The sequence below is a fragment of the Lathyrus oleraceus genome, chromosome 5 (assembly GCF_024323335.1).
Source record: "Lathyrus oleraceus cultivar Zhongwan6 chromosome 5, CAAS_Psat_ZW6_1.0, whole genome shotgun sequence".
In the NCBI taxonomy this organism is placed as follows: domain Eukaryota; kingdom Viridiplantae; phylum Streptophyta; class Magnoliopsida; order Fabales; family Fabaceae; genus Lathyrus; species Lathyrus oleraceus.
Window position 1 is genome coordinate 391,574,839 of NC_066583.1, and position 21,707 is coordinate 391,596,545.

The following is a 21,707-nucleotide window of genomic DNA, read 5'->3' on the forward strand; positions in this document are numbered from 1 at the left end:
ATGACATTCATATCATACACCATAGCATAAAATTTCTCCATCAATTTGTTTTTCTTGCATCATCATCCGTTCACCTTAAGGATAAAAATAAGGTATTATGTATTTAACTACCTTCAGTCCATTTGATGCCGAAGAATTCCAGTCTTCATATCTCAAGGCTAGATGAACTTAGATAGGGGCAATTGTCATACCCCAATTTTTACCCCTTATCTTCATAGCATATTAATAAAACATTTAACTCATACTTTAAATTTATTCCTAATGTGGTCACTAACATGGATCAAAAGTATATACATTGAATTGTCACCATTCATCACTAACTTCATGCATTTAGATAGGTTTTTGCGTTTGTGTTGTGCTTGTTTCTCTTGTAGTTAGATGGTGCAAGGTTTGAGAAATTTGAAGAAAGGGAATTGTGGTGTTGATCATTAAATATTTATAATTTGGCATTGAATATCATGATGTGCAAGGATCTCCACATCATTTGGTCATTATTTGTGCAAGTCATCACAAGAAATTGCTTCATTGGCCGTAAGACTGGATAGGTTGAGTTACAAAGGTCATAAATTTTTCATCAAGAAATATATGAATGTGTTTCTTTTTGCATTGAACTCTAATATTCATCATATATAACTTATATTAAGATGTAAAGAACCAATTGTGTATGGAAAGCCATTTTTGAAGGCAAAACTTCTCAAGGTGTCTAGAGTTTTGACCTAATTTTCAAGCTGAACTTCCTAAGGTCATAACTTGGACAATACTTATCATATGGAGCCCATTATTTTTCCCATATGCCCCAATCGAGACCCTCTACAAGTTTTATTCATTTTTAAAGAAGATATTTTGGCTTGATTTAGCATTTGGGGTTGAAGGTCTCCCTACTAAGTGCCATGATTTTTTGCTTAACTTCAATTGACCATAACTTTGTCAATTTTCACCCAAATTGGATGGTTCTTTTCACCATATAAATATGGAGGACGTTCCTAACAAGTTTTACTTTCATCACAGAGTCCAATTTTGAGTGGAAGCCCTTTTAGTTTGGGAAAACATTACAAGTCATCTTTGGTTCCTAATGATTTTGGGCCAAAATTTAAAACATCATAACTCCTCCCATTTCTAGCCAAATGAGGTGGTTAGTTTTCCAAAGTCAATCTCACAACCATTATGGACATTTTATATTCACACATCCAAGGCCAATTTTGAGTGAAAAAGGGTGAATGAGGTCCATATATTATAGGTCATTTTGCCAACTTCACTACCCCATAACTTTCTCATATTTGACCCATTTGAGGTGGTTCTTTTTGCTATGATCTTATATTTACATTATATATAACTTTATTTCATTTTCCATAAGCCAAAAGTGCATAGATCAAGGACTTGTAGTGCAAACCTCAAAGGTACCACAACTGCCCAAAAGTGAAAAGATGAGGTTTTTATCTAAAGGCTTTTTGGGTGTTTTCCAACTCAAACACCTCACAAATGGTTCATGTGGCTTGTGTGCATAATTATTTGTGGTTTATTCAAGCAAAAACTCAATTGACCACCTTGTACCTTGTATTTCAAGTTATCCATTTATGTCACATAGCCATTTTCGAAATTACACACTTTTGAGCTCAATTTTGTGTGCCATTGCACCATATACCAATTATGTGGTGTGTGTGCATCAATATATACCATGTTTGAGGGTTCAAATCTTTACTTGCCTTCCAACCCGAGCCATATTGAATTTTTTACCAAAAGCTTCTTTCTCCAAACCAATTTCCCTTGATCCAATTGGACTTCAAACACATGATACAAAGCCTATTTACACTTGCTGTTTACACCCATACAAGACTTGTACCATGCTAAAGTTCCACTGTAGCGGGGATTTCGTGACCTTATGGTTTATTGCCTAATCCAAAAGTAAACATACAATTCGAGTCGCCACCGCACTTTTATTTGTCCAAAGGAAAGGCTAAAAAGTGAACAAAAGCCAAGTAAGAAGTTTTATCAAATCAAAAACTAATAAAAATGTCAAAGATCTAGGTAAGGGGGTTGGTTATGAAATGGGAAGGTTTTACGCACCCAAAACATCCTTAGTACTCTAAGGGAACCTCTTTTTGAAAATATGTGTTGTAGGTTGGTTTTTGTGAAAATATGTGCAAAAGATTGGGGGGATGAGAAGAGAATAGATTATATTTACAAAAAAAATTCTTTGAATGGATGAACCAATTGCCTACGTACCATCACAAAGGTAGGATCAAAACCTCGTAGTTCGGGGGTAGAAATAACAAAGATTGGTGAATTGATTTGACCAAAAGCTTTAAGGTCTTTTGTTATCAAAGGGAGAAAACTCAACCTAAACCAACAATCCACCATGTGAGGAGAGCTTCAACATACTAGTGAGGGGTTAACCCTATAATAAGTATGGAAGACTTATAATCCAATCACTAAGGATGAGATTAGATTTACATCAACCACTATGATAACTCAAACCTATGGCTAATTATTATGAAAAGTTTAACAAAGGTGGCCATTGGAACCACAAAAACAACTTGAAGTGAGTTGTATTTACAAGTTAGATGTATATATAAAATAAAGTCAAAGTTGGATTAAGATTTATTCACAATGAGTATTAATGAAAAGATTTTGAAAAGGCAAAGGCATAAGGCTTAGGTTTCTAGTTTGAAACAAAGTCAAAGTTTAGAAAATATTTTGGCTTGGGTTAGAGTGAGGAGGAGAAGAGAAGGGTTGGTCCAAAAGCATACAAAGATAATAGAGAAGATAAAACCCTTGGAGTTCCTTTTCTTGGAATCATAGAGATGATTCAAGATGCTCCTTTCCTTTGGACTTAGCATACAATTAAGCAATCAAACAATTTAGATTCAAGCTCCTAGGATCTCATTTGGCTTGTCTCTCTTAACTCGGCTACTCATGACAATGGTCCTCATTACTATCTCAAGATGGAATTCCTATCACACAAGAGCAAACATAAAAAAGTTCACAGCACAATAAGAGGAATGGACAAAGAATGAGTTTTGGAAAGAAAGTCCTTTGAAGTCAACATTGACATTTATCATTCTAAATGCATGAGGCCTAATTGCTCTTCAACAAGTTTAGCATTATAAAGGCATGGGGCCTAGTTGCTCTTGAACTCCTTTAAGCATAAGTAAGTCCTTACTCTAAGTCCTTTCTCCTTTTTGCATTTGGTTCACACAAACAAGAACAAAACCAACACATGATAACAATATATTTATTTATAATAATGAGCTCAAATGAGCAAAAGGAAAATGACATAAACATAAAATATGTGCTCAAGTGAGCAAAATGAAAAGCAATATGAATAAATGAGCAAGAAATAAAGTGCATTAAAGTAAATTACAAGAAAATTAAATGCTCAAACTAAAGTTAGTAATTAGTATAGTTATGTTAGTTTGTCATGAGACAATTTAGCGATATGTTAAGCAATTGTAAGTGGACTAATGTAGTAGTCACACCTATCTGAGGCCGGTCAATAAAACTATAGGTAAATAAACACAAGTTAGAGATCATGACTAGTAAGCCAAGCTCCAAAACTTGCCATGCCAAAAGAAAAGAGAAAGGCCTTGTATGGACTTTAGGTTTTTTGCTTGACCAAGAAGCAACCTATCTTGGACACAAAGCAAGTCACTTGATCTTAGATCAAGTTGAGTTTGATTTGGATCAAAGAAGGTTAAGCCTCTCATATGTCAAGACCAACCATAAGACATTAACTCATTGGCCAAAATAAAAAGAAATGAGATGAAGATGAAATGAATGGAAAAAGAATTCAAGTGTCAAATACAATTGGTCAAAAGTGAACCAAATCATCATCAACCAAAGTCAAACAAAAGAGAAATGAAGATCACAAGTCAACAAGTCAAACATATTTTTTTGGTATTTTTTGAATTAAAAATCAATGCAAAATAAAATGAACAAAATATGGTTGAACCATAAATTCAATTCAAATCAACTTCAACATTCCAATTAAATTCTCATAGGTCTAACATGGTCAAACAAGATTTGACAAATTTTCTCAACAATTTTTGAAATCAGAAACTATTTAAAAACAATTAAAAACAATAAAAATAACACAATATGAATTAAAATCTCAAATAAATCTCAAATCAATTCAGAAATTGATGAGATTATTTTTCATTGACTTATCATGATCCATATGTGTTAAGAAAATATTTTTGGATTTTTCAGATATCAAAAAGTATTTTAAAATGAATTAAAACTATTAAATGAATTAAATGAAATCAAAATAGAAATAAGAAAAATAGAAAAAACCAACGCCCTCAGATGGTTTCATTAATAGATGTGGCACTGATTTGAGGGTTCAGAGGCACGGTCACACGAAAGACCAAAGTCAAGCGCGCTACATCTGGATTTAAAATAAGTCAAAACAAGCAAGGGCCAGGATTATAACGTTTCAGCAAGATCCAATGGATGAGAGGCTCCCACGTGGGGATGGTGGTGGAAACCACCATCTTCTCCGGCGATCTAACCAGATCTGGCCACCACGCGTAGGGAAATCAAACCTTAATGAAAATAAAAAAGGAAGGTATCAAAATGAAGCTGGGGTGATGTACATCACCCCTGTAACCATGGATTCTCCTCAAAGTTCCTATTTCAAGAGAAACATGAGCTTGAAGATCATGGTGCTTGATCTGAAATGACAAAATTTGCAAAATTGAGACCACCCCTGGCCTGCCTTAAGCATATGGACTTCAGAAAACAGCACAAACCAAAGGAATTCACATTATATTTCAAGATCTGAATCAAAAAAGTTTGGTGATATACCTCTGAAATAGAGCTTCAAATAGCACGAATTGTCCAAGCTCTTGATCCAATTTTGATTTGGAAGTGTGATGGTGATGCAAGGTTAAGGAATAAAGATATGAAGATCAACTAATGATGTTGAAATTCAAGCTTGAAAATGTAATAGAAAACTGAAATTCCTTTAGGTGAGGGTTTGGTTTTCAATCCAGCGGCACTTCAGATCTCCTTGTGCTTCCCATTTGAGTGAGATTGCATTTCTATTTATAGCTGGAATGGATGCAAAGCAATGCTTTCCCTTGTGTGCATAAAATTTGGATCCTCCATGCATGGGCTTGTACAGGCGCATGTGAGGCCCAAGAGTGAAGGTAAATCCATGTTGACATCAAATGTAAGTGAACTGGACGTGTGATTGGAGCTGCATTTGCTTGTACATGAAGTTATGATGTGAATTGTAAAAATGAACATAAACATTAAGCTCTTCGAAACTCACTCATGGAAAGTAAAAAAAATTAATGTGAGTAGTGGTCGAAAGCCCTTGAAATGAGGATCAAAAGTTATGTTGGCCAAAAATTCATTTGAATATTGGAAATTTATGAAAACTGGCTGTGAAGTTTTGGGTACAAAACATATCTAGGTCACCCTTTGAAAATTTCACCAAAAGTAAGCAACTTCAAGCCCTTTTGTTTCAATTATGAAAGCTTCAAATTGAAAAAAATCCAACATAAAAGTTGTAGATCTTTTCAAGATGATCAATTTAGACTTAAAGTTTGAATCATTTGGATTTTTCATGAGAAATTTATGGGCACTTGAAGTTGGACTTTTTTCAAATTCAATGACTTAGGTCCAAAGTGACCTATAATGTTTTGTATTATCACATGTATTTGTTTTAGGATTATGAAATTTTGTCCAACATAACATTTTAAGTAGACATCTTAAGATTTCCAATTCATTTAGTCTCACCTCAAAATCATAAAAATTAAGGAAGTTAGGTCCTTGGGAAGTTGACCCAAAATTAGGGTTTCAATCAAAATGACCTATAATGTTTTGAAATGAATTATGACCTTCCATGTTTCAAATGGATTTTTGATGAACATGAAAGTTGTTCATATGGTTATTAATAACATATTTTCTCTTGAGGTCATCTTCATTTGACAAGCACATCACAAGATGTGTCTTAGTGGATCTCAGTTTAGTCAGATGACTTGACTGGTCATCTTCTCAAGGCCAAACTTCAAATATTGATGAATGAGCAAGGCACAGTCAATGCACAGTTGAATTAGGGCTTCCTTGGGAAACAAACCTCAAGCCCTTTGGGTTATCTTGATCAAATTGGCAAATTGAGATACTTGGTAGACATATATGATGATTAGGAGCTTTTTTGACCATTTTCATGCTTGTTCTCATCTTCATCTAGCCACTTCATTGAGCTTAGGAGTCTCCTAGGAGCATTGTAAACACATGATCACTTGAGCTTCAAAACAACAAGAGTTAGTGACATACTTTTGTGCTTTTGGTTAGTAATCAAAAATAAGAAAAGAAATAATATACAATACAAGCATGCTTGGTGGTCTCAAACCACTCACACAAGTCCTAACCCCTAGGGTTAAGGAGCCAAACAACTATGATCCTTGAGGAAATGCATTGAGCAAATGATATGATGCGATGAGGGATCTTAGGGTCAAAATTAGGGTCTTACATCCACATTCCTCATTTTTTCTTTTTTCATATTTTTGAAGCAAGTCACACAAAGAGGCAAGGACAATGATAATTGGCCGCGATTTTGGGTGCAAAATAGAATAGTGGAAAGCGTATTGTGTCTACACATGCCTTTCGCAAGGTACCAAGTCCACCTAACCCAAACTGTGTTTGCAAGACTAATCACAATTCCATTTTTCCCTCTAACCTAATGAGAATCACTCAGCAAGTGACCAATACATTTCCCCTCTATAAATAGAGGCTACTACACTATCATTTCTAGGATTGGATAGCCATTAAACCTCTACAAATTTGTCATTAAAGCCTCTGAACTTTGAATCGGTTTTCAAAAATTAAGCATCTTCAAGTTCTTACTTTGGCTCAGCAACCCTCTCTAAAGTGTGGTGAAGGTGTAGCAACTTGAAGCAAGTGGAATGGTGACATGTGGAGAGAGAACCAGTGCTCTAAAGTTAGCCATGCTATTGGAAATTTATTCTTGGTGATCATCATGCTATTTAATTGCATTTTCATGAACTGGGTAGCATTTAATTTCAGTTTATAGTCTAGGGTTTCATTTTGGTACCATCTTCGATTTGCATTGTTGGTTGTTTATAAATAATTTTGGATCCCACCATCTTGTTCACCCTGAAATTCTGAGTGACTTTGCACTTTTGAGTTTTCCATTTTGAAACTTTTTACATTTTTCCAGAAACCGGCCACCGCCCATGGTGGTCCAGTCATCTTCTTAGGTGACCACACGCCTATCCCTCCAAAAATTCAAATTGGACCAATGAGAGTGTGACGTGTGGTCCCTCCAAAATTTGAATTTGTTTTTGTTCTTATGCATTATGAAACACGTGCTACGGTGTGTCTTCATTGGATCTGGTGGTTCACAATAAGTCACATCATGAATGAGTACAATGGATTGATCTGGATCACACTTTTTATTATTTTTGTTATTTATCGTATTTATTTTGTTTATTTAATATTTCTCAAACCATTTGGAATCTGAAAAAATGTCCAACATGAAAGTTCTTGGGATTATTTTTCTCTTCCGTAATATGTTTTTTATTTATTTTTCTGACCAATAGAAAATTAAATTTGTTTTTCTATTTTTAAGTTTTATTTAATGTATTTAAGTCATAGTAATTTCAGATCAAATGATAAAAGGTGAAATTTTTTGTGTTGAACACTTTTCATTCTTTGAGCTTTCTGTTGTGAAACATTTTCCATTTAGTTTGATTTTAGGGTTTATTATCCATTTATTTCCATGGTTTGAAAACCCTAAGTGTTTCAAATTGGGTCATAAATGGTAGATGGTTACATTTTTGGTTTTCATGGGTTAAGAATTAGGGTTTTCCTTTTGCCCTTTTTGCTTGGTTCAAGTAGAAACTTGTCCTTTATGCATGATCAAGGTGAAATGATTGCATCCCTAGTTTCAATATGAGATTGGAGACTTTATTATGTTGGAAGTTATTTTCTTGGAACCCTTTTTCAATTAGTTCTCATTTGTGTTTTGATTTTGATGTTTATGCTTGTTTTTTACTTGATAATGGGCATCCAATTTTGATGCTTGATTTGTGTTTTCATATTGATGTTGGTATGAAATTTTGGAACATGTTTTCTTCTATCCACTTTGTATTTTTAGATCCTTTTCATTTTCATTCAATTTCATGTTTGATTTGACCTAGTTTTGGCATGTTTAAGTGATACATTGTATGATTAGCACCATAACTTGTTTGATACTTATCACAAATGCAATCCATGAACATTCTTAGTTTTCCATATCATTTTGTTTCATTTCATATTCCCAAATGTTTTTGATATCATGTTTATATCTTGAACTTTTGGTTCAATGTTCAAGCATGTTGATTAGGGTTTATACCTTGCTTGCATGCCTTGTTTTGATTCCCACTTTGTCAACTTGCATGATAAATGATGTGTTTCAATTGAATTTCAATATGACCTCACTTTTTGTCATTTCATATGTTAAGTGTTTTTGCATTCCATTTGTGACTTGTTTTGATAATCATGTTCAAATTTGAATTTCCTTACATGAGAAAAATATCCAAAAAATATATATGTAATTCTGGACTCAAACTTCTTCATTTCATCTTTTAAAGTTTACTAACAATTTTGATTCTATGTGATAGTTTAAAATTTATTAAGTCATTGCATTAGCATTGTTTCTCTTCTTGTTACATTCAAGAGTGCTCCATTCAAACATGGTGAAAAATAAAATTACCAAGAGGAAGATCCAACCCAAATCAAGTGAGACCAGCAAGAGACCAAGAGATATCCCATTTTTTCATTTGTTTATTTGCTTTCATTTTTCCTTTATTTGTCTTTGAGATTCCGCGGGTGGAAAGGAAGATATCACCTTAGGGCTAGTTTATCTTTCTTGCTTTTCCAAGTGATGTAATAAGGATACTATGGATACTATTCTTATATAGGGGTATGAGACTTTTCATGAGGGGTAAGTTAGAGGTTGTATGCTTTAATTCCATAAAACTAAAATCAACCTAACATCAACCATTCAAAACTAAAGTTACTTTCTTGCATGCAAAACTTTTCACCATCCTTTGTCCATAACTTAGCAAACCACCTTCTTTGCATGACAAAACACTTTGTAAAACACCTAATAAAGGATTTAACCTAATCAAATATTAAAAAACACAAATCTCACTTTGTTTATTAACCCCCGCATTCACTTGGTCCATATACCAAGCACCTAACCAATGTTGTAAGTCGAGTGTCTTTATAGCCTCACAATCAACCGGTCACAGGGGTGGCCACAAAAAGAGAAAGCAAGAACAAAAAGTGATGTCTAATGGAAATTATCTCTAATTAGAAGGCCTATTATCACTTGTTCTAATAAAATCAAAATAAAACAAACAAAAACAACCTTTAGGGTGATCTACGAAGCTTTGATCCCTCATTGCACTTAGGGGGTACGTAGGCATGGGATGTTCACACAAATCTTGCAAGAACATTAAACAATACAACTTCACCTTTTCCTTTTCTTTTTTTAACTCATTCACACCTCTTTTGAAACTCACAAATAAGGCAAACAAATATATGACCAATGGTTCTCTTGGAGTACCAAGGATGCGAAGGGTCCCAAACACCTTCCCTCCGCATAAATGGCTTGCTTACCTAGATCTTTTCCTTATGGTTTTATGGATATTTTCCCTTTCCATGTTTTTCTTTGGATATAATAAAGTTCGATGGCAACTCTTTCTTTTAAGCGATTCCGATTCGAGTCTGGATAATCCAATATCCTAAACATTGGAAATCCCACCGTGTACAGTGTGTGTCTGTCATTTCTGAAGCAATGCACTTGTATTTATAGGCTATGGAATTCGATTTTGCACCATTTAAAAATTGACCAAAAATAGCAATGTTGTGCATGGATGCATGGGAAAGGAATTAGGCCCAACCAATGAAGAAATCCACTTCCAATTTGTATGCAATTGATGCTGAAGTAATTACATGGAAGCATGAAAAAGGAATTAATCACTTGAGCGTAAAAGTTGCCAAAACAAACCAAACAAAGGAACCATGTGCAAGTCCCTTAATTCTTGTCCAAATGAAGTGCTCTTAGATGCTTTAAAAAGGTGACATCGAGGGGAACAAATTTGATGTTGAACACTTTTCCATTTGGATCTTTGATCATGATGCATTTTGAGGTTGAAGTTGGAGAAATCAAACATGGTTGAAATGTTTTTAAGTACAAAGTCAAATGAGCACTTCTTCCACCTTGAATAACTTTTTCTATGCGCTTCAAATGAAAATGGTTTTTTCACCAAATTTGTATCTATTCCTTCCTCTTCAATTTGTTCACAAATTGGACATCATTTGGATTTGGAATGAGGGAGTTATGGATTTTAGAAATTGAGGAAAATTGCTTGTTCAATGGTGATGGCCCAAAATGACCTATAATGTTTCCTCTTCGCACATGCCCTTGAAAGTTGAATTTGATATTTCTAAAATAATAAAACTTGGATAATACATATTTAAATTTATCATGAAACTCTTATGGCCTTCAAATCATAACAAATGAGCATGTTATGTTTCTTGGAGGTTGACCTTCTAACTAGGGCACAAACAAAATGACCTTAAATGTTTCACCATAAAAAATAAGTTTCCAAGAAAACCTAGCTCTTGATGCCAACATGAAAGTTGTTTGGAATGTAATAAATAGTAACTTGGCTCTTGGAATCGTTTTCATATGACAAAAAATGTAGGAGATAGGGTCTAGGGAACCCTAGTTTTGACCAGTTTACTTTCTCTGGTCAACCTCATTGAACCAACTTGTAAACCTGAGGTTCCTTTTCTATTTTGGACTCATGGAGAATCATATATGGATAATATGATGTATAGTGAAGTATGCCTTGATATATTTTACCAATTGATGAAGAAACTTGCTGAGGAAGTCATAGAAGATACCTAGATGAATTAGGGCTTCCAAGGCAAACAAGCTTTGAACTCTTGATGAATTCTTGATCAAAATGGAAAATAATGGACATGGGGATCCATATATGATTCTTAGAACCAATGTGAATCTTTCATTGATTGATCTTCTTATCATGAGGGTCTCAAACCCTATTTGTGAGCTTAATAGGGCACAAGTGGATGCATACACTACCTACAAAAGGAACAAAGCTACACTAGACATATTTTTGGCATTTTGGTTAGTAAACAAAGGAAAATAGAGTATGATACAATAAAATGTGCTTGGTGATCTCTCCCAATGCAAACCCAATGAATGAGGGGTAAGGAGGATGCCAAGGTGTGATCCTAAAGCCAATGAGAATGATGGGATAACATGAGGGATCTTAGGGTCAAAATTGGGGTCTTACAATTTGCAACACCATTAGCTCTTATGTATATACTAGGTATGTCTCAAAATAAGTTGTTAGCGAACTCTGCAATATTGGAATATTCAACCCTCCATGCTTCAGCTCGGTCACCTTGTTCCTGAATAATGACTTGAGCGTCAGTGAAGAGGTCCTTAGGTACTGGATTTCTCCTTCTAACTATGTGACCTGGGCTGTCAGGACTTCATGATCTTGATTTTGAATATGCACATACTCTCGAAGGTTCAATAGATCTTGGTAGATCCTCCTCTAATTAAGTGGAATCATTTTCTCAGCTTCTATCCTTAGTTGTTGTTGCGTAGTAGCAATAGCTTAGAATTTCGCAAGCGCCCCTTCGAATCAATGAATTAGAGTTATTACAATGCTTTCCTTTTCCTGTCGTTCCCATACGGTATATCCCATGACCTCTTCCATCTTTGACCTTCATCTTGGACCTCCCAAAGTATTTTGTCTTTTGCTTCTTTAAATATGGAGTTCCTCCATATTCTCAAGGAGTTGTTTGTCCTTCTGCTGAAGGTCGTAGCTTATCTGGTTCTTTTCATAGGTCGCGTCATAAAGACTATGCTCTAAGCTTTCGTTATCTTGTTCTAGCCTAACAATAGTGGATTTGAGATTGTCGACCTCCTGAATGGACACTGGAATAGGATTAGGTGTGTCTGGGACATAAGTTGGGTCAATCAAAAAGGAAGCTTAATTAAACGAACAATTTCCTTACACCAAGGGTTGTAGGATTCTTCGGATGAACTATCCTTCCTTTTTAGCTTGTTTTCCTTGACATGAACTTTTTCCCATGCACGAGTAACCTTCCTAAGTAGTTCTTTATATGAAGTCCTTCCACCATGCAAGATAAACTCCTCTAACTCGGCTTCCTTACGCCTCTACCACATGGGGTGACCTAACCGTCTTAGAGCCAGTACACTATTGTAATTAATGCACCATTTGGAACCAATAAGGGTTAAATTGGGAAAACTCCCACAATTGATAATTATATCCCTAGAAGATAAGCATGATTACCATAGGATTGATCCTTCATTGAGGGACATAAGCTTTTGAGCCTAAGCATGATTACCATAGGATTGATCCTTCATTGAGGGACATAAGCTTTTGATCTCTATCATATGAATGTTCTTATAAAGGTGTGAGGAAAACCATTGGTACGACAATGGAATGCAACAACGTAGTGATCCCTTCTCCCTATTATGGAAAATTCTCATGGTATAGTATACATCAACTAGTAGAGTGGGCACTAGATCTACCTCTAGATTCTTCACAACCCAAAAGATATTGATGGCAGAGACATCAACAAAGTTAACCACATTAGGGAAAAGGATTATCCCAAGCATTATTAAATCTAAAATGTCAACATAAGACCCCCACCTTTCATCCCCATCCATTCTTCGGGCTACCCCCTCCAAGTAACTTCTCTTGATACCTTGGATGTCTCTATCTTCTTTATAGTGTGACAGAAGGTCCTCAGTGGGCATCCCTAAAGTCATAGCCAAGTTCTTAGGCTTTACCTTTTTCCCCATTCCCATATAAGGTCCCTTTCTATCTTTAGGGATGTACAAGTATAACCCAAACTCTTCTAGCGTGAGGGCTAGGAGAAAGTATTGAAACAATAAACACAATAGAGGTGGATCATAGAATTGACCCAAGGCAGTGACTACCTCTACCTTTACAAGGACTCTCAAGAGATCAAGAATCCCTCCATATTTGAGTGTGAACTTTCTCTGAATGGAGTTGGACATCATTCCCTGAAGAACCTTTAAACTTTGGAGATCTGGCATGGTTTCCTTTATATAGAAGGTTGTCCTTTTGTTCGTTTCCATGAAGTACCTATAACAGATTTTGAAATTCCCCAAATGATGGTAAATATACGCAAAAGGTTTTTTTTAATGCTAATGAGATGATGATATGAATGTTTCTTGACTTTGAATTTCTTTTGGTTGGGGTAATCATGTAAGTATGCTCTATATTGGATAAGCTTCTTAACATTAGGTTGGATCTAATATTAGACTACCCAATCCCCTCACTTATAGGATATAAAGCTTTGAGTAAGATAATAGACCTAGTCTCATGGATTATACCCTTGTTTTACCATGAGAAGGAGCAAGCCTTCCTACAGTAATCCTTTGAGATAAGTCTCATCTAGGTGGGACCTTAGTAAATACCCTTGCGGGTTGATAACATAAGGTTACCCCGATTTGAGGGTGTTCTAAAAGAGGTACCTAGAGTCATGGACCAAATTCAAAGTTCCATCATGAAGAAGTGTTAGCCTTCTTATGAAAAATCTTTTAAATTGATCTACTCTAGACAGAATTGTCATCAAAGACCCCACAAGATGAGATCCCCAGTGGCCAAGACAAGAACCCCTTACTTTAAGCTTAATTTTTTTTCAAGCTTGGGTTTTTGCTTCTCACGTAGTATCAATCCCCACCAATGATATGACACTTTAATAAGATAAGAGAATAATAAGGAGCATAAAATAAAAAAGAAAACAAATAATTGAGAACCTGTAAACAAATAAATAAATAAATAAAAGCAAATCAAATGAACATACAAAACCCTAAAAGTGGAGGCTAGGATGGACTCTCTTTAAGGAAGGTATAAGAACTCCCCGGCAGAGTCACCAGTTGTCGCGGCTGGAAAAATGACAGAGTCACCACCATCCTTTATTCGTTCCTAAGGAACGGAGAAATAATGATAAAACCTAATAGTTAAAAGTGAGAGACTAGGTTCGGGAGTCGATTAAGTAAGGGGAAGGTGTTAGGAATCCCTTACCTCCATGGTACTCAATTGGAGCCTCCTATAATTCTAGGGCTAATGTATGTTTCTAAGGTGTTTTCTTGATTACTAATTAATTATTAATTATTTATTTACAAAAGGTATTTTAGTTAAAAGGTTGAGAGATCAAAAAAAGGTTTCTCATAACTATACTCGCTAGAGTTTACAATTATATGCCTACGTACCTCCGCATTAGGAGAAATATCAGATTATCGTAGTTCTTATTTATAATGTTGATTTGTTGGTTGTTTTTATCCATTGAAAATTCTCACGCGTCGGGGGCGGAGAAGTGATTTTAGAAAATGCCTAAATACACTAGGGTAGAGGTCTTACGGTTTGAAGTGAATTTGAATTGATTTTATCCCTTTATCCCTTTATCCCTTGTAAAAATATTGTTTCAATTTATTTAAGAGAGTAGATTAGGAATCATAATTACGTGTTAGACAAAACCCCTTTATCCCGGTTTTAATCGTGATTTAACCTTTGATAACCCCTTAGTCTTATCCCAAATTGTATCTCATGTCTTTATCCCGTTTTAACTTGAAAACATCATTTAATTTAATTAATAACAATACGATATAATAATATAAATTAAATTAAAGGTAATACAAATGAATTAAATTTGGATGTCACAAGATATATTCTTTATCCCTATTTTGTCCCATTTTTACATCCCTTAAAACCCTAATAGTTATCCCTGATTCTATACCTAATTCCTAATTTAATTAACCCTAACATAAATAATATAAATCCCTAATTAATTAAAATATTACTATCATAACTAATTAAATAGATAAACATGTCATAAATAAATAACAAAATTTTTATTTTTATTTTATTTGAATTAATCATAAATATTAAATGGATAAATCTTAATTAATAGTTAATTAAGTAATTAATTAACTAAAAATTAATAAAAAAAAGGGGGTGTGTTTTAAACTACGTTAGCAAATGGGCTTGAAATGGGGTGTTAACACCAAAGATAATAAGCCCATTAGCTTCTGGAAACCCACAATTGAGCGCGGTCCATGGAGAGAGTCAACAATTAACTCTCTTCCTAGAGTGTTGGATCGATCCAACGCAATGCACACATATTTTTTAAGGAACGTTGGATCCTCATACTTGGTCAAAGTAATTAAGACAGAGGGATCAGATGGGAAGTCAATGGATGTACACATTATTCGTGCGTACAGAGCAACATCAGTTGACTGAGATAGTCAATTGATCTGAAGGGATCCGAGAGCCCCACTTGGAGGGCATCGAATAGATCATGGTACGGGTATATAACCCTTTCCCTCTTCAGCGCTTTCTCATTTTTCAATCTTCTTTCTCCATCTTCTCTCCCTTCTCTCCACTCTTCACTTCACTTCTCTCTCAACTCTCTTTAAACCTTTTTCCGAGTCGCGTTTCACCACCACTCTAACCCCTACCGGACCACCATATTAATCATGTTCATCATGAACATGATGAACATCATCCCATAAATGCAACCCCAAACCCAAAGACCATCGTTCCCCTCCCTAAACCATCTTACGCCTCTGGTCTCCGGTTGAAGATCAACTAGAACCTTCAACTGATGTTCATCTGAGTGATGAACATCATCCTAGAAGCTCATTCCTTCCCCACAAACCCTTTGAACCCTAGAAACTTATGGGTTCTCCTATGAACCCTAAGCTGAAAACTCCAAGAACCCTAACCCCTTCATGTTACCCAGATGAACCCTAGGGTTTATCACATGAACCCTAACCATAACCCTAACCCATAAACATCGAGTTTGACCTAATTCAACTCTAAACCTTGGCCGACTCATATATCGTCCCTCCCTAAACCCCAATCAAACCCTAATTCCTTCAAAATCAACCTCAAATCACAACAACCAAAACTTTAAAATTAAAAAAAAATCCCTTTCAGTTATCCCAAACAATCCAAAATCAGACAATCACATCAATCCATAGTAAACAACAATCAGAGATAAGGTACGAAGGGATAAAGACCAACCTATAGAATGGAGACTTATTCTGGAAAAAGGTAAATTTCGAATCTTTTCTTTTCTTTTTGGTCTAGTTGTCTCTTCTCCGTCTTTTAACCTCTTATCTATATTTTTTGTGTGAGGTACCAATCTGTGTAATGGCTTATCTCAAGAAGGTTAGGGTTTTGGTGTGAAACCTTAACCCATATATCGACGGGAGCTTTTGTGGTGGTTATGGATGCTGAAGCGGTGGATTCGGTCCCCACTTTTTGTTTTAGATTAGTGTTTTTATAAATTAATTTCACTACAACAAACAAGACCTTAGACAGCGCTTTTTTTAGCCTTAGACAGCGCTTTAAAGCGCTGTCTAAACCTCCGCTGCTAAAGGTTTAGACAGCGCTTTATTAAATCTTAAAAGCGCTGTCTAAGCCCCCCCCCCCCCCTTAGACAGCGCTTTGGCCAAAAGCGCTTTATAAGACCCTCTTATTTTAAATTTTTTAGGTATACCTTAGACAGCGCTTTTGAAAAGCGCTGTCTAAGCCCCACCCCCTTAGACAGCGCTTTGGCCAAAAGCGCTTTCTAAGACCCTCCTATTTTAATTTTTTTAGGTATACCTTAGACAGCGCTTTTCAAAAAGCGCTGTCTAAGCCCCCCCCTTAGACAGCGCTTTTGCCTAAAGCGCTTTCTAATCCCCCCCTTAGACAGCGCTTTTTACAAAAGCGCTGTCTAAGGTATACGAAAATTTTTGAAGCTTTTGTTTTAAACCACATTTTTTCCAGGTTTATAAACCAGAATTTCTACCTGTTTTCAACCAGATTTTGACAGACAATTATCACATTTTATATATGCCATTTTGGCCTTTTTTCTACCAATTTTTGGCTAACAAATATATATATATACCAATTCAAACCAATTTTGCCTTAAATGTATCAAAATATATACAAATTTATGTACACATTTATAAGTCATTACATATACTACAAATGTACACATTAATTACACAAATTTATGAACAAACATTGAGCTCTATCATGAATTGACACCACTCCTCTTTGATTTCGTCCCCTTGATCCTTTGTATAAAATGCACACTTGAATTCCTCAAAGTACTACATAATAATATAACATATTTTGAATTAATTCCAACTATTTAATTATATGAGATATGTGTAAATATAAAAATAACTCATAAGTTAGAAATACATACATCGGTGGGAATCTTTAATCGGCCCAAAGCAAGAGTATCTCGCATAAACCTCAACATGAAATACCCGCAATCTATTTGATTACGTTGTTGAGGACACTACATATGAAAAAAAAAATATGGATTATAAATCCTAAGTTTTATCAAGTGTCATCACTAATATAATAAAAAATGTGGTAATTAAAAATATACCATGGATCAGATAAAACTAATATATGATGAACAAATTTGTTATCGCAATTTATAAATACTTACCATGGATTGTTCTAAGCATCCATATCCGACACGTCCTTTTCGGTACGGATATGCGGGACTTGATGCTCTTTCCCGATTTGTAGCACTTATTCTTTGAAAAACCGGGTCTTGTCTTTTGGATTTGAAAGCTTCCCATTCTTCAGCCGATATCAAACTTTCATATTTTTTAGGAAGCTCCGCATCCACAAAATTACCATCCGCATCCTTAAGGAACTTGGATGATAAAAATGTCTGAAACCCTCTGAAAATAAAAAAATAAAGAAATCATGCATTATCAGATATAACTTATAATCAAAGCAATTGAAAACAAAAATATAATGAAATCATGCATTATCACATATAACTTATAATCAAAACAATTGAAAAAAAAATAAAGAAACCATGGATAATTTACCTAAGTCACTAACATCTCTTTCTTTTCTTTGTTGGAATATTAATCACTTGTTTCTTAGCAATGCGTACGGATGAATTGATCCAAATTCCCTCATTATGATCGTTTCTTATATATGACTCATCCGGTATAAGATCCTCAACTTCATCATTTCTATTCAACTCATTCCGTCTAATGCATGACTCATTCTCAACATCAATATCACATTGATCGACACCGCTATCATCAGTCACTTTGTTAGAGAAAAACACTATAGACCATTTTGTACTCTTCGGGTCATTCACATAGAACACTTGTTTAGCTTGAGATGCTAGAATAAAAGGTTCATCTTTGTACCCCACCCTAGTAAGATCAACTTGCAAAATATTGAAATTCATGTACTTGTTATTGTTTCTTCTTCCTTGGTCCTCCATACAATACCAAGGTTGAAGAAATTAAGAGGAGCCAATTTAATGTCTTCAATTTGGTAATGAAGTTCAATTTGGTCCTTCAATTTAATTTCATTTCCAACAGTAAAGTGCACAAAAAAGGCCAGGATGGTCTTATAAAGGTTGTTTATGTCATGTCAACATAGAATTGTGCAAATTGCATAAATATGGATACAGCAAATGCACTTTTATTGTCGATGAAGAGTTTTTAAAGAGGCAAAAAGTTTAGATAAATGACAATACTTCAGCAAAAATAGATTCTAATAACTTACCAGTCATGACATACTCCGGAGCAGCATATCCATATGTGCCCATCACTCGTGTTGAAACGTGTGTTTGGTCCCCCATCGGCCCATCCTTCGCAAGGCCAAAGTCTGAAAGCTTTGCATTGAAATCCTGCAGGTATATGCCTCAATACCTCAACATTAGATAGATGAAACCTACGCAAACTTTACTTTTTTTAAAAAGATGATTTATGATGCTATTGAGTATGATAGTCATAGTTTCTTCTTCTGAATGATAGATTAATGAATTACATGGAAGGGAATTATATAGATATGAATGCTGAGAATAAGAATCCTTAAAAAAATCAACACAAACTACATGACAATAGAAAAACATACTAACTAAACAAAGCTCACAAATCTCTCTACGATTTTTCAGGTTATCTCTAAAGAAACCATTAGCCGAGACCATAAAAATATACCAAAAAAAACTTAATCTAGGTGTTTTTAAGTTCAAGGGTCTAGCAAGTCAGGTTGAATGATTAGGAATGATACTTATGGATATGATGATAACAGTTCTATTTTTTCCCTTCAAATTTGAAAAAATCCAAAAAAAATCTTATAATGTTTAAAAGAAGCAACTTTATATAACACTAAAGATGTCATTAGCTGACTAGAAGACAACATACCGCATCTAGCAAGATATTTGAAGTCTTAAAGTCACGATATATGATGGGCCTTTCTGCACCATGAAGAAAAGCAAGCCCTCTTGCAGCATGCAAAGCAATCTTCATTCTTTTTGACCAAGTCAATGTTGAGCCAGCTCCTACAATTAAGAAATAAAGGGATGGTTACGACTGCAAGAGGCAGTTTCGTCATCAAGTTTTTCCTCAGTATACCATTAAATTGGTTTATTCAATCAATGCACTAAAGAACTGAATGGCAAGAATCATGACAAATGGGACACTAAGGTCGTGAATTGATGATGGCTTTGGGCCCATTTGTTTAAGTATTTTAAAAAGCTGATTTATTTAAAGATTATGTAAGGTAAAAGTTTTTTTTTCTTTCAATATGTTGCACATTAAAACAGTTACAATTTCAGTTTCGGTAAGAAACTACATAAAGTAGCTTCACAACATAATCAAAAAAATGAGTTTTCTAAACAGTTACAATTCAAAAGTAAAATATGTGAAGCTTACTGCGGAAAAGATGTTTCTCCAAGCTCCCACTAGCCATGTACTCATAGACCAACAAGCGGTGTTCATCCTCACAGCAGTACCCAAAGAGCTTCACAAGATTCGGGTGACTGAATTGACCCAAATAGTTAACTTCAGCCTGCAATGCAAGTAAAACCATTTAAGTTAGATCACATTCACATCCAACGCTCACTCCCATCAAACCTTTCTCACCACTCTAACCATCAAAGTCATTGTTCAAACCTAATATCAAGTGTACTTCATTTCATGTTGAACTATATCAGAATTGGTTGATTTTGACACCAAACCTCAGTTTAACTAGATGTAAAACAACTTTCACTTTGAGTTCAATAAGATACAGTAACTTTTACATTAAATTTATTTTTAAAAGTAAAAATATTCAATCAAAATCATTTCACTCTAAACTCAATCTAAACCAACCCAACTTAGTACACTACTATAAAATACACCATAAAACTTGTACCATAAAAAAAACACATTTACCAATCGTTGGTTGGACTAGTGGTGATTGACGTAGGGGGCTGAAACCACTTGATGCCAAAACTGACCCCCGAACCAGATTAATAATGTGTTTTTTTTGGTAAAACCATTAATGTGACACATTAAATTCAACAATGAGGAATGCTTATAGACATTAAATAAACTACTATTAACACTAATCCAAAACATATCCTACTTCTACTAGAGCATATAACAAGTTATTAGTTATTAATTAATTGTGCAATAAGGAAAAGCGAGAAACATACAAGCCATTCCCTATCGCCTTGAAACCCTTCGCGATTGAGTTCCTTAATAGCGACTTCAGTGGATTTATAACCGGCTCTAACACTATCATCAATGACACCTTTATACACAACACCAAATCCACCTTCTCCAAGAATGAAATTGGGACGAAACTGCTTGGTGGAAAGCCTCAATTCGTTGTAGGTAAAAATATGGACGTTGCTGTATCCAGCACCTTCACGAAGTTCTTTGATATTCATGGAACCAGTACCACCACCTAATAGAGTTGTTGGTGCAGTGGATTCATTTCCAACCGAACCTGATTCATAGCAAATTCAAGAATAAAATAACGGAAAGAGAAAATGCGAGAAAGAAATTGAAGTACCTGTGGAATTAGGTTTTGGTTTTGAATCGGAGAGGGAAACGTGTTTTTCTTCAATGCTGAAGCAAATCCCCATGAATATCGATCTGAACAGAAACCGCGTTTACACACATTCAGAATTCATTGTTGGAATGAATGAGAGTTAGGTTTTAGAGAGAGAAAGAGAGAGAGAGTGGAGAATGATTCAAAGATGAAGAGTGGCATTGCTTTGGGCGTAGAAAGCGCCAAACACGTTCAACTTTCTTAAAGGAACTCTTATGTTATTAAAATATTTTGTTCAAAATGAATATGAAATTTATATTTTTTAAAATATATAAATTATTTTAATGAGTTGAATATTGAGTACCCCCCTTAGACAGCGCTTTTGGTTTTAATCTTTTTTTTAATTTAATGACTTTAGACAGCGCTTTATCAAAAGCGCTGACTAAGGTCTATATTTAAAAGCGCTTTCTAAAAGCGCTGTCTAAGGGGGGGTCTTAGACAGCGCTTTTAGAAAGCGCTGTCTAAGACCCCCCCTTAGACAGCGCTTTTATTATTTTTTTGGAACATTTTCCGTGTTTTATTTTAATTTTAACCTTAGACAGCGCTTTCTTTTAAAAGTCCTGTCTAAGATGCGCTGTTAAAAGTCATTTTTGGCGTAGTGTTTATAAGGTTTTCCATAATTATTAAGATTATTATTTTTAGGAAGCTTAGAATCTGATTGTAATTAGATTGATTTAGGTTAGAAATATTTTTTTGGGTTTTGAACTGTAACTGAAATTATGATGTATTTGG

General features: G+C 34.8%; 1 protein-coding gene across 2 annotated transcripts; it reads right to left on the reverse strand.

Annotated features, from left to right (window-relative positions):
* Positions 1-18,559: 18,559 nt before the first annotated feature.
* On the reverse strand, positions 18,560-21,169 carry LOC127080239 (probable serine/threonine-protein kinase PBL17). Of its 2 annotated transcripts, none has more exons than XM_051020568.1 (5): positions 20,937-21,169; positions 20,575-20,870; positions 19,811-19,946; positions 19,301-19,437; positions 18,560-18,783 (listed from the first exon to the last, which is right to left on the reverse strand). In XM_051020568.1, exons 1-5 carry the CDS (start codon positions 21,007-21,009, stop codon positions 18,613-18,615), a joined length of 813 nt encoding a protein of 270 aa, XP_050876525.1. In that variant the 5' UTR covers positions 21,010-21,169; the 3' UTR covers positions 18,560-18,612. The 2 variants fall into 2 exon arrangements, with proteins under 2 accessions (XP_050876525.1, XP_050876526.1); XM_051020569.1 differs by having other exon boundaries at positions 20,575-20,828; positions 20,937-21,157.
* Between the last annotated feature and the right edge of the window lie 538 nt (positions 21,170-21,707).